Raw genomic sequence first — 16,205 nt, forward strand, 5'->3', positions numbered from 1 at the left:
CAACTGAAGAGTGAATTCCAAAATCAAAATAGGAGCAACATTCTACACACACACACCTTCAAAATGAGGGGTGTTCAGGTTTTTTAAATGCAAAATTGAAAAAAAACGTCAAGTTTATATTGACCAAATTTTGACCGTATCACCCTTTAAAATAATGGAAGTAACCAATTGGCGCCTTAAAAATATATCCAGAGAAAATTTCATTACAAACTTTTATGCCCTAAGGTGAAACATAATATGTTTGACCAATACAAACAAAATGTTTTTGGGGGTATATGTTACAGAAGCGATTTTTTTTGGAGGATGTATGCAAAGATTGGTCCATATCGCTCCTTAATTATACATAGCCCCGATATAAACCGATCCCCTGATTTGACCTCGGGAGCCTCTTGGCAGAGCAAATTTCTTGGAGGCGCAAATTTCATGCGATTAGGCTGAAATTTTGTACGTTGTGTTAGTTTATGGCCCCTAACAACCATTCCAAACGTGGTCCATATCGCTCCGTAGTTATGTATAGCGCCCAAATAAACCGATCCCCAGATGTTACTTCTTCCTAGATAAGCAAATTTCATTTGATCTTGCTAAAATTTGGTACTAATTACACAAAAATTGAACCATTTAGATTCGTAATTGTATATAGCCCCCATAGGTTAGGTTAGGTTAGGTGGCAGCCCGATGTATCAGGCTCACTTTGACTATTCAGTCCATTGTGATACCACATTGGTGAACTTCTCGCTTATCACTGAGTCTGCCCGATTCCATGTTAAGCTCAATGACAAGGGACCTCCTTTTTATAGCCAAGTCCGAACGGCATTCCACATTGCAGTGAAACCACTTAGAGAAGCTTTGAAACCCTCAGAAATGTCACCAGCATTACTGAGGTGGGATAATCCACCGCTGAAAAACTTTTTTGGTGTTCGGTCGAAGCAGAAATCCAACCCACGACCTTGTGTATGCAAGTCGGGCATGCTAACCATTGCACCACGGTGGCTCTCTCACAAACCAATCTACACTGAAAAAAATATTGTCATGAGGCCAAAGGTTTCTTGTCCTTAAAATACGAAAGCAAATTTTGGTTAGCGTAGAAGACGCATTTCTCTAATATAAAGTTTTTTTTTTGTCCAAAAGTCGACAAGCTTTTCAATGAAGTCGTGTTGTCCTTATAATTTAGTGATTTGGCTTAAAAATGGGTATCATCACATGAAAGAACATTTTTTGGGGCTAAGGTCAACTTGACTTTAATAATTCAGAAAAAATTCTTTAAAATTAATGACATTGTCTTTAAATTTGTTGCCTTTTTGCATCTTGACTACAAAGCAAAAAATCGTTCAAAAATAGGACATGTTTTTAACACATTATTTTAAGCCGAGTCTGAGTTTGGAAAATAAAATTGTCGTTAACTCGTTTTGAAAGGACTTTGATGGCATATTAAGAAAAAAAGCTTAAAACAATTAAAAGAGAAAAAAATTAAAACTACCGAATTAAACCTAATGTTGAAAACTTTAATTTTTCCTAACAGCATGTAGAAAAAATATTGCAATTTGGAAGGCCTATCTCAATTATTTATAAAGCTATATGGGTTTGTTCTGAAAACTTAATTCTTGAATTGTAACCCAATGGTCATACGAAACTAAACGCTATTTGTCCTGCAATATCTGTTGAAGTGTTGGAAAAAAATCAAAAAGAATCTGAAATAATATAGGCTATAGTTTTTATATGAATATCCATTTACTGGAGACATAAAGCAGAAATCTCACATTGTGTATTTTTCATTTATTATAAAGAAATGGAAAATATAAAATATCATCGACAAATAAATCGAAACTAAGTGGGGAGTTAGAGTTTGGAGTCGTTTTCGAATGTCCTCTGTAGTGGACATCGGTAGTGAAAGGGTTAAAAGTATTCTTACTTGTATTCTCCGCTTCTTTGGCTCGGACTCAATACCAAAATTTTAAAAGTAAAGACAAAATCTTTGGAACCGGGCATGCTTTTTTTCAGTGTAGTAGGCAACAGTGATCCTTAAATAAAACTGTTAAATACTTTAATTCTTTGTTCTATTTATTTTCCTTATATTCATTTGGTATTCCGAGCTTACATAAATTCGTTAACAGTCTATATTCAGAACAGCAAGTTAAACAAGCTCAAATTTATTGACTTTATTTATTCAATAAATATTAAAAAAATGTTTGTTAAGAAGATTTTTTTTTATTTTTAACTAAAAGATTCATTACCTCAGTTAGTTTAAACTTTATTAAATTAAATTTTTTGGTTTTCACATTTGACATATTTACAAAAATATGCATAAGGTATAACTTTTCGGATTATTAACGAAGTAATCAAAATTCTGGAAATAAAAAAAATATTGCCTTTTCCGTGGCTATTTCTTGTAAATTTTTGGTTGATAAATAAATCTATTTTATTACTCTTGTTTGACAAAACGTCAAACTTCTTTAATTATAACTTTATAAAATAACCCAACCCAGCCTATGTTAATGATCACGCTAAATTGCACGTTCACAATATTAAAGGTCCAATGTTGCTCTTTTATTTCTGGTGTAAAATTAAAGCAAATTAAATATAATAAAGTACATTTAATGTCAACAAAAAAAACTCAACTTCTTATCTTTACTTTCTGGCATGCCTTTGGCTTCAATGCAATTGAAGGTTTCAATTTAATAAGCCATCAGTACCGATTCAGCGTCAAATGACCGACAAAAAGTCTTTGTTTTTAGTAGTTCCCTCAATGGCTGTTTTAGAAAATTTGCAAAATGACAAATGTCTGTGAGAATAGCTTGGCCAAGAAATGACATAAAACGTTTCAATAAGAAAAAAGACAAGAAACAAAAAATTTAGCACGAAAAACGTTACTTTAATTGTAGAGTAGAAGAAACCCCTTGCAAATGAAATGTGGGTCAAAAACTTTGTCGCATTTACAGAAAAATACAAAAAACAAAAAGAAACAATACCCTTGTATATTTGTTTCAATTCTTTTTTAAATTAATCAAATTAGCTATCTAAATTAAATCAAGTGGCCATGATTAACTGAGCTTCACATTTAAGGGGAATTTTGTTTAGTCCAACTATTTTGCCAATAAATTGCATTGTCATTGCAATTTCAATCTGTATTGAATAATTTGAGAATTATGCTTAGTACTAACGAATATCTTCATCGATTTCCGTAAATAGGGTCTCAAAGCCAGGGATGTTAACTTATTTATGTGAAATAATATGCCTGCCTATTTTTTCGTGCGAAAAATCCAGGGTTGTATAAATATGTGTTTAAAAATTCCTAAAAACAAAGATTTCGCATTTATTCCGCGCTAACGTGTTTTTTATATGGAGTATAACAGTTTTTCGGGCGAAAGCGTGATCTTAGTACTAGGCTTTAGGGATAAAATTGTAATATAGCAAATCCCACAACAGTTCTTGGGAGATGATTCGAATTTAGTACCCAGTAAGTTGTTCCATAAACATTTCATTTTAAGTGGATTTCGAGATCCTCTATCAATTTTTCTCACGTCCAATGAAGTTAGAAAATACGCTAATTGGCCGTTTTAGGGGAAATTAAAAAAAAATTAATTAAATGTCGGAAACAAGAAACTCAATAAAAAGCAAAATAATATGTCATGTCTACTTCCATTGTAGTTCTTTGTAGAAGGTTTTGCAAATTACAAGAATTATCAATATATACGATGTATAACATAAACAAGTAACGAAAGTCTAAAGTCGGGCGGGCCCGACTATATTATACCCTGCACCACTTTGTAGATCTAAATTTTCGATACCATATCACATCCGTCAAATGTGTTTGATGCTATATATAAAGGTTTGTCCCAAATACATACATTTAAATATCACTCGATTTGGACAGAATTGGATAGACTTTTACAAAATCTACACTGAAAAAAAAGCATACCCGGTTCCAAAGATTTTGTCGTTACTTTAAAAATTTTGGTATTGATTCCGAGTCAAAGAAGCGGAGAATACAAGTAAGGATACTTTTTAGACACAATTCTCTTTTAAATTTGGGTTTTGTGTACTTGCTTCTAGGAAGCAAATTTTAATTTTTCGCTTTTCAGCTTTTTTTCTTCATATGCTATCAAAGTCCTTTTGCACAGGTGTGTGGGGGGATTGTGACAGATGACAGTGGAGAAGTTTTACAAGAAATCCCCTGTATGAGATGAGTGGACTGTATAAGGTTGTGTGTGTGTGTGTGCTTGGGTTTATTATTTCTCAAAGTAATGAGAAATAATAAACAAAGCGTTTGATGGAGTGAAACCCAACCGGAAAAGGAACAAAAAATAACAAGTGGAGGTTTCAGTTTTCAATGTACAATTAACAATATTTATTTATAAATATGATATAGGGGAAAAGGTAGAGAAGAGAGATCAGCAGAGGAGAAATACAATGCTTACCGTCGGGTAGTTAGAGAAGAAGTGAAGTAAAAAGCTAGGATCTTAAGGCTTAGTGTACTAACTTTTACAACAATAATATTTACAATAGATGTTATCGATATCAATTCAGCAATATTTTAGTACATATAATTCAAAATAAACAAATTGATCAGAAATTCAAGAGATCGATAATTATGTAAATATGATATATTAAACAATTCATTTAAATTCAAATTCATAAAATTCATTCATGTATAAAATTCAAAAGATTCATAAAATTCATTCAAATATAAAAAATCAAAAAATATGTTTGGCAAACTATGAAGTTTGTCCATGCCCCCGGCCTTGCACTTATGCAAAGTTCGACTTGCAAAGCACGGTAGCAATGGACTTTATAGCCTCGGCCAGGATATGCTGGTTCCGCTTAGGACGTTGGTTGGAGCGTCTCCTCTGCATCTTATTGTTGGTATGAGCATGTTGTGGTGTAGGCTGTCGTGGTGGTCGTCTTATCGTAGTTGATGTCTGCGGTATTGGGTTCTTCGTGAACCATCGGATGGGCCTTCTTGTTTGTTGTGTAGTTGTACTGTTGTGTCTTCCCGTGATTATTACTCGTCTTCTAGTGGTATTGTTTCTTGATGGTGTTTGGCGTGTCGTCGTGTTCCTTTCCCTAGGCGTGTAGTAGGCTGGTGAAGTTGCGGATGGCGTCCTCGCTATTTGTGGATGCAGCATAGTGTGATGCTGATAGCCACACTTCCGACAGGTCGCTGGGGAACTGCACCGTTCAACTGTGTGGCTTTTTGCCAAACAGTTCATGCAGTAATTATATGTCCGAACCGTCACCCTTCTATCCGCCACAGGCATCATTATAAAAATTGGGCAATCCCGCAAAGAGTGTCTTTCCTTGCAGATGCCGCAATCGTAAACTTGATGGTGGGACATTTTTAGTTAGTAATCTGTAATTGGAAAGGACTTTAGTATGGGATAATGGGAAGGTTATGAAAAGATTTTATGAGAGGAAGGAATGTGAAAAGGTAAGATTTAAGAGGTTGGTTCAGGAGAGGCTTGGTCTAAGAGCGGTAAGTAGCATAATTTCACGATAGGGCGAGTGATAATTCCTGAAGCAACTTTGATATCCGCAACACGAATATTATTGTCGGAACCATGATGAGTATTTACGATTCTACCCAAGCGCCAGTCGCTAGGTGGTAACAAATCGTCCATGACGACAACCAAATCGCCAATCTTTAAATTGGGACCTGAATTTTTCCACTTATATCGTTTGTGTAGAGATTTCAGATAGTCCTCTTTCCATCTGATAGCAAATTGATGGTGCAGAGCTTTTAACTTTGTCCATCTATTGAGAAGAGATAAGTTTTGAGATGGGGTTTCAGGGAAAGACATAATTGGTGATCCTTTTAAAAAGTGACCCGGAGTAAGAGCTGTCAAATCTGATGGATCTTCAGAAACGGCAGATATGGGACGTGAGTTTAGAATTCCTTCGATTCTTGCGAGAATTGTAGCAAATTGTTCGAAAGTAAATTTATGGGCACCAGCTATTCGTTTAAAATGATGTTTAAAACTTTTTACGGCCGATTCCCATAATCCGCCCATATGCGGGGCATGCGGTGGGATAAATTGCCACTCAAAGCCGTGTGTTGAATATTTCTGGGATATGTCACTGGCGGTGGATTTAACAAAACCAGAAAATTCTTTTAGTAATTTTCGGCTTGCCCCAATAAAATTTCTTCCATTATCGGAAACAACCCTATGGGGTAGCCCCCGCCTCCCGACGAATCGTGTAAATGCAGCTTCAAAGGCTAGAGACGATAATTCTGAACAGGGTTCTAAGTGGATCGCTTTTGTAGTGAAACAAACAAAAATCGAAACGTAGCTTTTTATTATTGGAGCTCTTTTTAGAGTGGAACTTTTTAGCTCAAAAGGCCCTGCGAAGTCTACACCGGTGATATTAAAAGGAGGGGATAGTTCACATCGCACAGATGGAAGGGGAGCCATTATCTGGCTACAGGACTTTTGTTTGAATATTACACACGTTCGGCATTTATGAATTATAGCCTTCACTCGCGGTTTTAAACGGGATATATAAAATTCAGTCTGTACCATTCGGCACATTAGCGTACAATCGGCATGAGCTAATAATTGATGCAAGTTTAATAAGTATAAGTGACTGAAACGTGAGTTCCCCGAAAGAATAATAGGAAATCGCTCGTTGTATGGTAGAGACGAGTCGGCGAGTCTTCCATTAACTCGCATAATATTCTCGTGAGAAAGAAATGGATTCAAACATTTCAATTGGCTTTTATCATTAATTGGTTTCGATTCAAGAAGATTAGAATATTCGTCAGGGTAAAATTTCTTTTGCGATAATGTGATTAAACGTGATTTAACAAATGTAACTTCTTTATGAGTAAGAAATGGATTCGAAATTTTTATTGTCGATCTCCGTCGACTTAGGCAATTGTTATAAAAACGAAACATGTAGGATATAACTCGCAATGCGCGATTGTAAGACGAAAATCTGAGTAAAATATCAGTATCGTCAATTGTACTATGATAAGTTTGAACATTAACACGTTTTCCTAATTCTGGTGCAACCAATGGATTTCTTTTAGGCCACGTTGAATGTGGTTGAGTTAACCATTTTGGACCATTAAACCATAAAGAATTGGGTGTTAAATCTTGAGGTCGGCAACCTCTAGTACCGAGATCTGCAGGATTATCATGAGTCGGGACATGCCGCCAATTGCTACCAGGAACTAACTCGTGAATTTGCGAAGTTCTATTTGCAATGTATGTCTCCCAGGACCAAGGTGGTTTCGAAAGCCAACCAAGAACTATTGAAGAGTCAGTCCATAGAGTAATAGAGCTTATCTTGAAATCGAAATTCGAAGTGACATAATTGACGAGTTTAGCTAACAGAAATGCACCATTAAGTTCCAATCTTGGCAAACATACAGGTTTGAGAGGAGCGACTTTGCTTTTAGCAACCAGTAAATTAGAAAACACAACTGATTTATTAGTCTGGCATCGCAAATAAACACATGCACAATATGCAGCTTGAGACGAATCTGAAAACCCGTGGATTTCCAAAGTATCAGTAGGACAACATTGAATCCATCTTGGTATAGAGATAGAATTAATGTGAGGGAAATCGAATACGAGTCTATTCCAAGTAGCTTGTGACTCTGGACCAAGATTGTCATCCCATCCAATTCCTTCTAGCCACAATTGTTGCATTAATATTTTTGCCCGAATAATAACCGGCGCAATCCATCCCGCGGGATCAAATAATTGAGCGATTGACGATAGAACCATCCTTTTCGTCATAGTCTGTTCAAATTGTATTGGATTTATCGAGTAAGTAAACGAATCTGACAACGCGTTCCACTTTATACCCAAAGTTTTTGTAGAACTTGATTCATGGAAGCGTAAAAATTCGGAATCGTATAGGTCTTGAGACGGAATATGAGCGAGTAATTGTGGATCATTAGCTATGATCTTCTTAAGAGGAAAACCGGCATTCTTTAAAATATCACTTAGATCATTTTGAGCCTTCAAAGCCTCCTGAATAGAATACCCGCCCGATAAAATGTCGTCAACGTATGTTTCGTGTTTAAGTATTCGAGCTACTGTGGGATGAGTTGCTTGGACATCAGATGCCAGTTGCAAAAGAGTACGTATAGCAAGGAATGGCGCGCAATTAATACCAAAAGTTACTGTTTTGAGTTGATAATCTTTAATAAAGTTATTATCGGACGGTTTGAATAAAATTCGTTGATACGGTCTATCATGGGGGTGTACAAGAATCTGTCTGTACATTTTCTGAATATCCCCGCAGAAAACATACTGATATTTCCGCCAATTCAGAATAACAGAAGTGAGATCAGATTGCAATGTGGGACCGGTGTGTAACACATCGTTAAGAGAATAGCCTGATTTCGTCTTTCTGGACGCATTAAAAACAATTCGAACCTTTGTGGACTTATGTTCCGGTCGTACCACAGCGTGATGTGGCAAGTAAAATGAATTAAATTTATCATCAAAGGAAATTTCGCGAGAAGACGTTTCTTCTGCGTGATCAAGCGCTATATATTCGTTCAGAACATCATGGTACTGTGTTTTTAATTCAGAATCTTTGGAAAGGTTTCGTTCCATACGATTGTACTGAGCCAAAGCCATAAATCTAGAAGGACCCAAGTACAATGAATCAGAAAATTCTTCCTTAAAAGGAAGTCGTACCATGTAACGACCATTGGGTAAACGAGTTGTAGTTTTTCTGTAATACTCTTCACAGAACGCATCAGCAGCTGAGACGAGATGGGATGTAGGAACTTCTTCTTGTTCCCAAAATTTTCTCAGCATTTCGTTAATAGAGGATTCTTCGAATTCATGAACATTTACGGAGAATGAATGTATTGTTTCAGTCCGCATTGGACCACTGAGAACCCAGCCAAATATCGTATTATAGGCTGAAGTTTCGCCACAAATATTTTTCTTGATTCCTTCAATATTAATAAAACGTTCGGAATCATTACCCAGAACCAAATCAATTTGCGAAGATTTGTTGAAATATGGATCTGCCAACTCTAAATTTTCCAATTCTGAATTATTTGGTATTTCAAACGAAATGGCAGGAAGACGTTTTGTCACTTTCGGCAAAACAATGGCAGAAACTGTGAATTGTATTTCATGTTTCTTTGACACTATGTGCAATTGACATTGTTTGTCAGATGTTTGACGCTGGCCACCAATTCCAGATATTTCAAAACTTGACTTAGTAGTTGGAAGTTGCAACCGGGTTTGAATTCGTTTTGAAATAAATGTTCGTTGAGAACCTGGATCTATAAGGGCTCTAATCGTGAACAATTCTCCATTATGTTCAATCTGCACTAATGCAGTTCGGAGTAAAATCATATCATTATTCGATGAAAAGTTGGCTTGGATATGAGAAGAATTATTTTGCTTTGATGTAGATGGTTGTTCCTTCTGTGAGGATAAATTTTGTGTATTTTTAATGGGCTTTTGATGATTCTGGCTTTCGCTTCTATTTTCTTGAGTATTTGAATTTTCACTTGTATTTTCGTTGTATTTAGTTCGTATATGAATCAAACTGTGATGCGGTTTGTGACAAATTATACAAGTGTTTGTACTTTTACAATTAGGCTTGAGATGGGAGTTTGATAAGCAGTTACTGCAAATCTTATTTTTATAGACAAAGTCTACACGCTGTTGTGCAGTAAGTTGACGAAATTTCGGACACATTCGTAAAGAATGGTTGGTTTCACAAAGTAAACAAGTAGCTGTGAGTCTTTCTTGCGAAAGATATGTTTGTATTTTGCCAGAGCCCTGAGATGAGATGGGATTGCGCTGATCATATTTATTTGAATTTTGATGTGTAACATTATTTTGCTGCTTTGTGCACTTTATGCTTGAGATGCGTTCTACAACTTCGAATCTATTTATCAAAAATTCGTCCAGTTGATCCCACGTAGGCAGATCTCGATGTGATCTGAGGGATTGTTCCCATAAAGAGAGAGTTTCATCTGGTAATTTTGTGGAAATTAAATATATGAGAATGGGATCCCATCCGTCAACTTCGACGTTAAGAGATCGAAGAGTACATAAACAATCATTGACCGTGGACTGAATTTTTTGAATTGATTCGCTGTTTTCAACATTTGCCACAGGTATATTGAAAAGAATTTTTAATTGATTATCAACTAAAACACGTTTATTTTCATACCGAGCTTTAAGTGCGTTCCATGCCATATTAAAATTTTCATCGCACAAAGTGTAACGCTTGACTATAGCCCCAGCTGGGCCCCTGGTCTTATTGCGTAAATGATAAAGTTTTTGAGCGGGGGTCAATTTTGGATGATTTACATAAACTGCCGTGAACATATCACGGAACGAGGGCCACTCCTCGTATCCACCTTTAAACACCTCGGTGTCACACGGAGGAACTTTTATATAACTGTCGTTAGAGTTATGAGAAGAGGCGGGAATAGAACTCTGATTCTGAGGTATATATTCAGGAACTAGGCTGTGTCTGGCATTTTGACGTGCTTGGCCTCCAGATATTCGGAGAATATCTAAGATTTGAGACCTTGCGGTGTAATATGCCTCAGAACTGGCATTGAAATTTATTTTTGCATTAGCTTTAATATCCTTCGGATCGGTGGAACTCGGCGATAGCATTATATTTTGATATGAAGTCTGAAGTTGTTGCCATCTTTTCTCCAAGTCTTCCAATTTAACTTCCAATACAGAGTCCGTTTGATCTCTAATATCGCATTGTTCGAATTGCGTGCAAAAAAGTATTAAATACTCGCAATCAAAAAGAAATCTATCATATGCGGGAGATGCAGCCACTGCTGCGTTAGAATTGGAGGAAGCATTTGATCCAGAAGGACCTGATGAAAGTTCATTAGGATTGTTTGTAGGATTCATTGTCGTAAAAAATGTATCAGAAAATTATCGATTGCAAACGAGAAAATGTTTTCTTGAATTTATCAAATTAATGAATTGGAATTGCAGAAATATAGCGAGAAAAAATATATGGGTTTTTGGAATTGCAAATATGAAGTTTTGTGGGTAACCTCTAACCGTTTTAGTTGTGTTTTATGCGAAAATTTATCTCCAGAACTAATAAACTAATAAGCGGGATTTGCAAATGTTGCGAAAATATAGTAGTTTATTGTTCAAAAGATCAATTGAAAAGATAAATATGCGAAAAGAAAAATAATCAATCAATTTTAATTGATTTGAGCTAATGAAAATATAATTCAAACAATTTTAATTGTGTTTCCACAAATTCCAAAGTGTTGCGTTCTTTATGTAATGCGATGCAATTGATAAATTCGACTTCCAATCGATACTTTTAAACAGAATTCAATCGGTAAAATTTCTGTCCTAAAATTTCAAGAAAAACAAGTTTTTCACGATAACAAAATCTTTTTTTTTTCCCAAAAAACGTGAACGAGGCAAAATTTCGATTTTTTCGTTTATGAGACGAGATTAAATTTTATTAAGATTTTATTAAGCAGGTGAAATCTATTGAACACATTCACTGAACTATGATTTTCCAAACCTCTCGAATCGAAAAATCATAAGTCTGCAATCAAAGTTCAAAATTCGACCAAGCTCTTTGTAGCAAACAGATAAAATAATTGTAAACTTCACAGAATGAGAGATGTAATTTTCAAAGAGAAATATATTGAACTCACTGAAAACATATGACTTTCAAGATTTTGTTTCAAAAAAATGATATATCTTCAATAAAAGTTCAAAATTTCCTCCAAATTTTTGTGAAGCCACAGGCCAAATAATTTTAAGCTTCACAGAGCGAGAAATATAAATGTCACGAAGAAATATAATGAACTCATCCAAAAGAAATATGACTTTGTTCAATTTTTCTTCGAAAAAATCATATAACTCAATAAAAGTTCAAAAATTTCCTCAAATCTTGATAAAGCACAACAGGCCAATTTAATAGAAATATTCAGAGAGCAAGAGATATTATTGTTACAGAGAGATAATATATATGTTTCATCAGCCAATTCGGCTTTGAGATGCAATTTCACTTTTTAGATATATTGATGTTTATTTTTAATGTCGTAATGAGTATTTTCGTTGATAGTTTGTTTTAATGTTTCGATGAGTGATTTCGTTAATATATTCGATGAGCGGAAATTGCGATGTTCTGAATCACAATTTTCCTTATGAGACGCTTATTTTCTTGTATATATTTCTTTTCAACAAGTTTAAATATTCGAGGAATGACAAATTGCGATTTTATTTCTCACAATTTTTTCTTATGAGCCGCTTGATTTCTTGTATATGTTTACCAATTTTAATAAATTTAATATTCGAGAAGTGAAAATTGCGATTTTATTTCTCACAATTTTTCTTATGAGACGCTTGTTATGTTGTAAATATTCATAAATTACCAATAATTTCAAAAATTTACCTGTTGTTATGATGATTCGTTCATATATGTTGAGATAATATTAATTTGAGTGTATTCGCAGTCGCATGAGTTGATCTGAGAATTTTGTTTGAGTGCACTTCGTATTTGGGGAACGAAAAAATGTTTTCGAGCGTAATTACTTTTCTGAGTGTAAGAATTTGTAGAGATTTTCATATATGTATTTTATTTCAACTTTAGAAAATTTCCGAAGTTTTCCCACTTTTCCCGAGTGTAATAATAGTTTTTAGTTTAATAAAGATTGATTTTTTTTTTCCGAGTGTAATAATTTTCCGGAAAATATAATTGAAAATATGTTATGTCGTAATTTTTTGAGATTATTATTATTTATTTTTTAGCAAATTTTAGTATTGCAATATTTTGAAGGAAATAACATTTTGAATGTAGAAATATATTCCAAGACAAAAAATTTTTGAGTGTAGGAAAAATTTCGAGAATTTAAATAATTTTTTCCCGAGTGTAGGAAAAATTTTAAAAAATATTGCAAGTTAAAATTTTGAGTTTATAAAAACTTTGCAGAATTTAAAAAATTTTGCTGGGTGTACAAAATTTGGAATGCAAAAAATGTTCCAAGTTAAAATTTTAAGTGTAGAAAAATTTTGGAGAATTTTTTGCTGAGTGTACAAATTCGAGTTTTATGTATATTTACATTTTCCAAATTTTAGCATAACGTTTTGAGAGTCGAAAACACGAAATTTTCAGTAGCGGATTTTCTTTTTGAATTTAAAGACAAATTTCTGTAAGTGTAATTTTCGTGAATTTTTTTTTTTAAAAAAATTTTGTTGATACTAATTTTTGCAAGTGTAGTAATTTGCGTTTTACCAAAGAGAATTAGCGCTTTACCAAAATTTACTTTATGAATGTAAGGAAACTTCTACGATGATATACAAATTTTCTTGAGTGTAATAGGTTTGTTTTTTCGAGTGTAGATAACTTTTCCAAAAATTCGCGTTTTTGTTTTTATACCCCGGTAAAACACAAATGGATGTATGTGTTTGCGTACTCTACTTTGATTTAATCACTTTTGACATAAAACTGATTTTTTTTCTCCCGCGGTGTACCGAATTAATTTGCACTCAAATAAAATTTTCAGAATTGCATTTGTTGTGTAAATGGTAAATAATTCACTGTTTGATGGTTTTTTATACGTGTACATATAACTACTACGTTCAATATAAAATGATAAAATGTGCAATGGTATTAAAGTGCAAATACGATTATATTAGTTATTGTGCAAATATTTGTTGCGGTGTGTTGAATTATGTCGGCGTGAATGCAAAGTGTATGATCAATTTGATGTCTTTGTTAACTACGCTGGTAATTCAATGTAAATTATTGTGCATTAATTTATTAATATTTTAGCAAAAATTTTTGTTATTGTAACCAAAATATAGTGAGATGGGCAAAATTTCCAATATTTACTTTTATTTGTTTTAATTACATTCACTTTTTTAATCAAAAATCCAAATATTAATTGAATTTAATTAAATCGACATTATCATTGATCATACGCTGCGCATCATTGATCATACGCTGCGCATTCATTCAGGTGCGTTAGGTGTAATTTGGTGTGTGACTTCGCTAATTGAAACGGGGGTGATATGGTAACACTAGCACAGCTGACCAATTGTCACTCTATCATATGTATAATATTCTTTGTGGATTTTATTCACATATGATCACAAATGCAAATTTGAAGAATATGAAAATTTTGTTTTTACCGATGAAATGTTAATGTTTTAGCACAAACGCGTTTATTTCATAAAAAATGGGAATTTTCACGATAGCTAATGTTATCCAAACCGTTGAAAGCAAAACGAAAATTATTTGTTAATTTTCCTGATCTTCTTCTTGATTTTCTTTCTTCTTTTTTTTTTTAATTTCAAAGTATTTTTACGAAAATTTACCTGATTTTAACACGAAATTTACCCGAATTTTTAACGAATTTTAAACTTTTTAACTCGCGTATTTTCCCCGTTTTTTGTGTTTGCTTACGTTTATGTTCTTTTCTATATAATTTTGTGACGTATCACTTACCGGCGATCTTTCAACTGAGTAGATAGAGATGGTAATTTGTTTGTTTACTTTGTTGTGGATGGTGTTGTGGATTTCGATATGTTACCAATGAACGGCTGCGGAGGACCATGCACAGGTGTGTGGGGGGATTGTGACAGATGACAGTGGAGAAGTTTTACAAGAAATCCCCTGTATGAGATGAGTGGACTGTATAAGGTTGTGTGTGTGTGTGTGCTTGGGTTTATTATTTCTCAAAGTAATGAGAAATAATAAACAAAGCGTTTGATGGAGTGAAACCCAACCGGAAAAGGAACAAAAAATAACAAGTGGAGGTTTCAGTTTTCAATGTACAATTAACAATATTTATTTATAAATATGATATAGGGGAAAAGGTAGAGAAGAGAGATCAGCAGAGGAGAAATACAATGCTTACCGTCGGGTAGTTAGAGAAGAAGTGAAGTAAAAAGCTAGGATCTTAAGGCTTAGTGTACTAACTTTTACAACAATAATATTTACAATAGATGTTATCGATATCAATTCAGCAATATTTTAGTACATATAATTCAAAATAAACAAATTGATCAGAAATTCAAGAGATCGATAATTATGTAAATATGATATATTAAACAATTCATTTAAATTCAAATTCATAAAATTCATTCATGTATAAAATTCAAAAGATTCATAAAATTCATTCAAATATAAAAAATCAAAAAATATGTTTGGCAAACTATGAAGTTTGTCCACCTTTAAAAACGAGTTAACGACAACTTTATCTTCCAAATTAAGACTTGACTTCCAGTAGAAATTATGATATGTTTCAAGTAATAAACGTCTTTAAAATGAAGTGTTGAAAAACATGTCCTATATTTGAACGATTTTTTGCTTTGTAGTCAAGATGCAAAAAGGCAACAAATTTAAAGACAATTTCATTAAATGAAAAGAATTTTTCTGAGTTATTAAAGTCAAGTTGACCTTAGCCCATGTTATTTCATGTTATGATACCCATTTTTGAGTGAAATCGCTTAATTATAAGGATAATACGACTTCATTGAAAAGTTTGTCGACTTTTGGACAAGGAAAAAAACTTTATAGTAGAGAATTGCGTCTTCCGTGCTAAGCAAAATTTGCATTCATATTTTAAAAACATGAAATCTTTGACCTCACGACAATATTTTTTTCAGTGTATAGACTCAAAATTTAAGTTGGCTAGTGCACTAAGGTGGAACATAATTTTAGTAAAAAAATATGGGAAACATTTAAATCTGAAGCAATTTTAAAGAAACTTCGCAAAAGTTTATTTATGATTTAACGCTCGATATATATGTATTTGAAGTTTAGGACAATTAGAGTCATTTTTACAACTTTTCGACTAAGCAGTGGCGATTTAACAAGGAAAATATTGGTATTTAACTCTGAACCGATTTCAACCAAATTTGGCACGCATAGCTACAATGCTAATTCTACTCCCTGTGCAAAATTTCAACAAAATCGGAGTTAAAAAGTGTCCTCTGTGGTCATATGAGTGTAAATCGGGCGAAAACTACCCGAGTAAAAATTGAGAGATCTAATTTGATACAATTAGATATGATTAGATCCGAAAAATGGTAAGACCTAATCATATCTAGTTACTATGAAAGCAAATCTGCTCAGATCTCAATATTGGCCTAGATCTAATGTCTTAGATATAACTACATCTATCCCTATATATGGTTGGACCTGATGTTAGATATCGTCATATGTGGAATTATATATAATTATATCTAATTCTATCTCATCATATCTGGTAA

General features: G+C 33.7%; 2 protein-coding genes across 2 annotated transcripts in view; one reads left to right on the top strand and one right to left on the bottom strand.

The window, feature by feature from the left end:
* Positions 1 to 16,205, top strand: part of Ance-3 (angiotensin-converting enzyme Ance-3) — a 438,035-nt gene that overhangs the window by 320,384 nt on the left and 101,446 nt on the right. The window lies entirely within an intron of this gene.
* On the bottom strand, positions 4,316 to 15,035 carry LOC142224159 (uncharacterized). Its single transcript, XM_075293945.1, has 2 exons — positions 14,437 to 15,035; positions 4,316 to 5,347 (listed from the first exon to the last, which is right to left on the bottom strand). Exon 2 carries the CDS (start codon positions 5,331 to 5,333, stop codon positions 4,746 to 4,748), a length of 588 nt encoding a protein of 195 aa, XP_075150060.1. The 5' UTR covers positions 5,334 to 5,347; positions 14,437 to 15,035; the 3' UTR covers positions 4,316 to 4,745.

The sequence above is a fragment of the Haematobia irritans genome, chromosome 2 (genome assembly GCF_050003625.1).
Source record: "Haematobia irritans isolate KBUSLIRL chromosome 2, ASM5000362v1, whole genome shotgun sequence".
Classification (NCBI taxonomy): Eukaryota; Metazoa; Arthropoda; class Insecta; order Diptera; family Muscidae; genus Haematobia; species Haematobia irritans.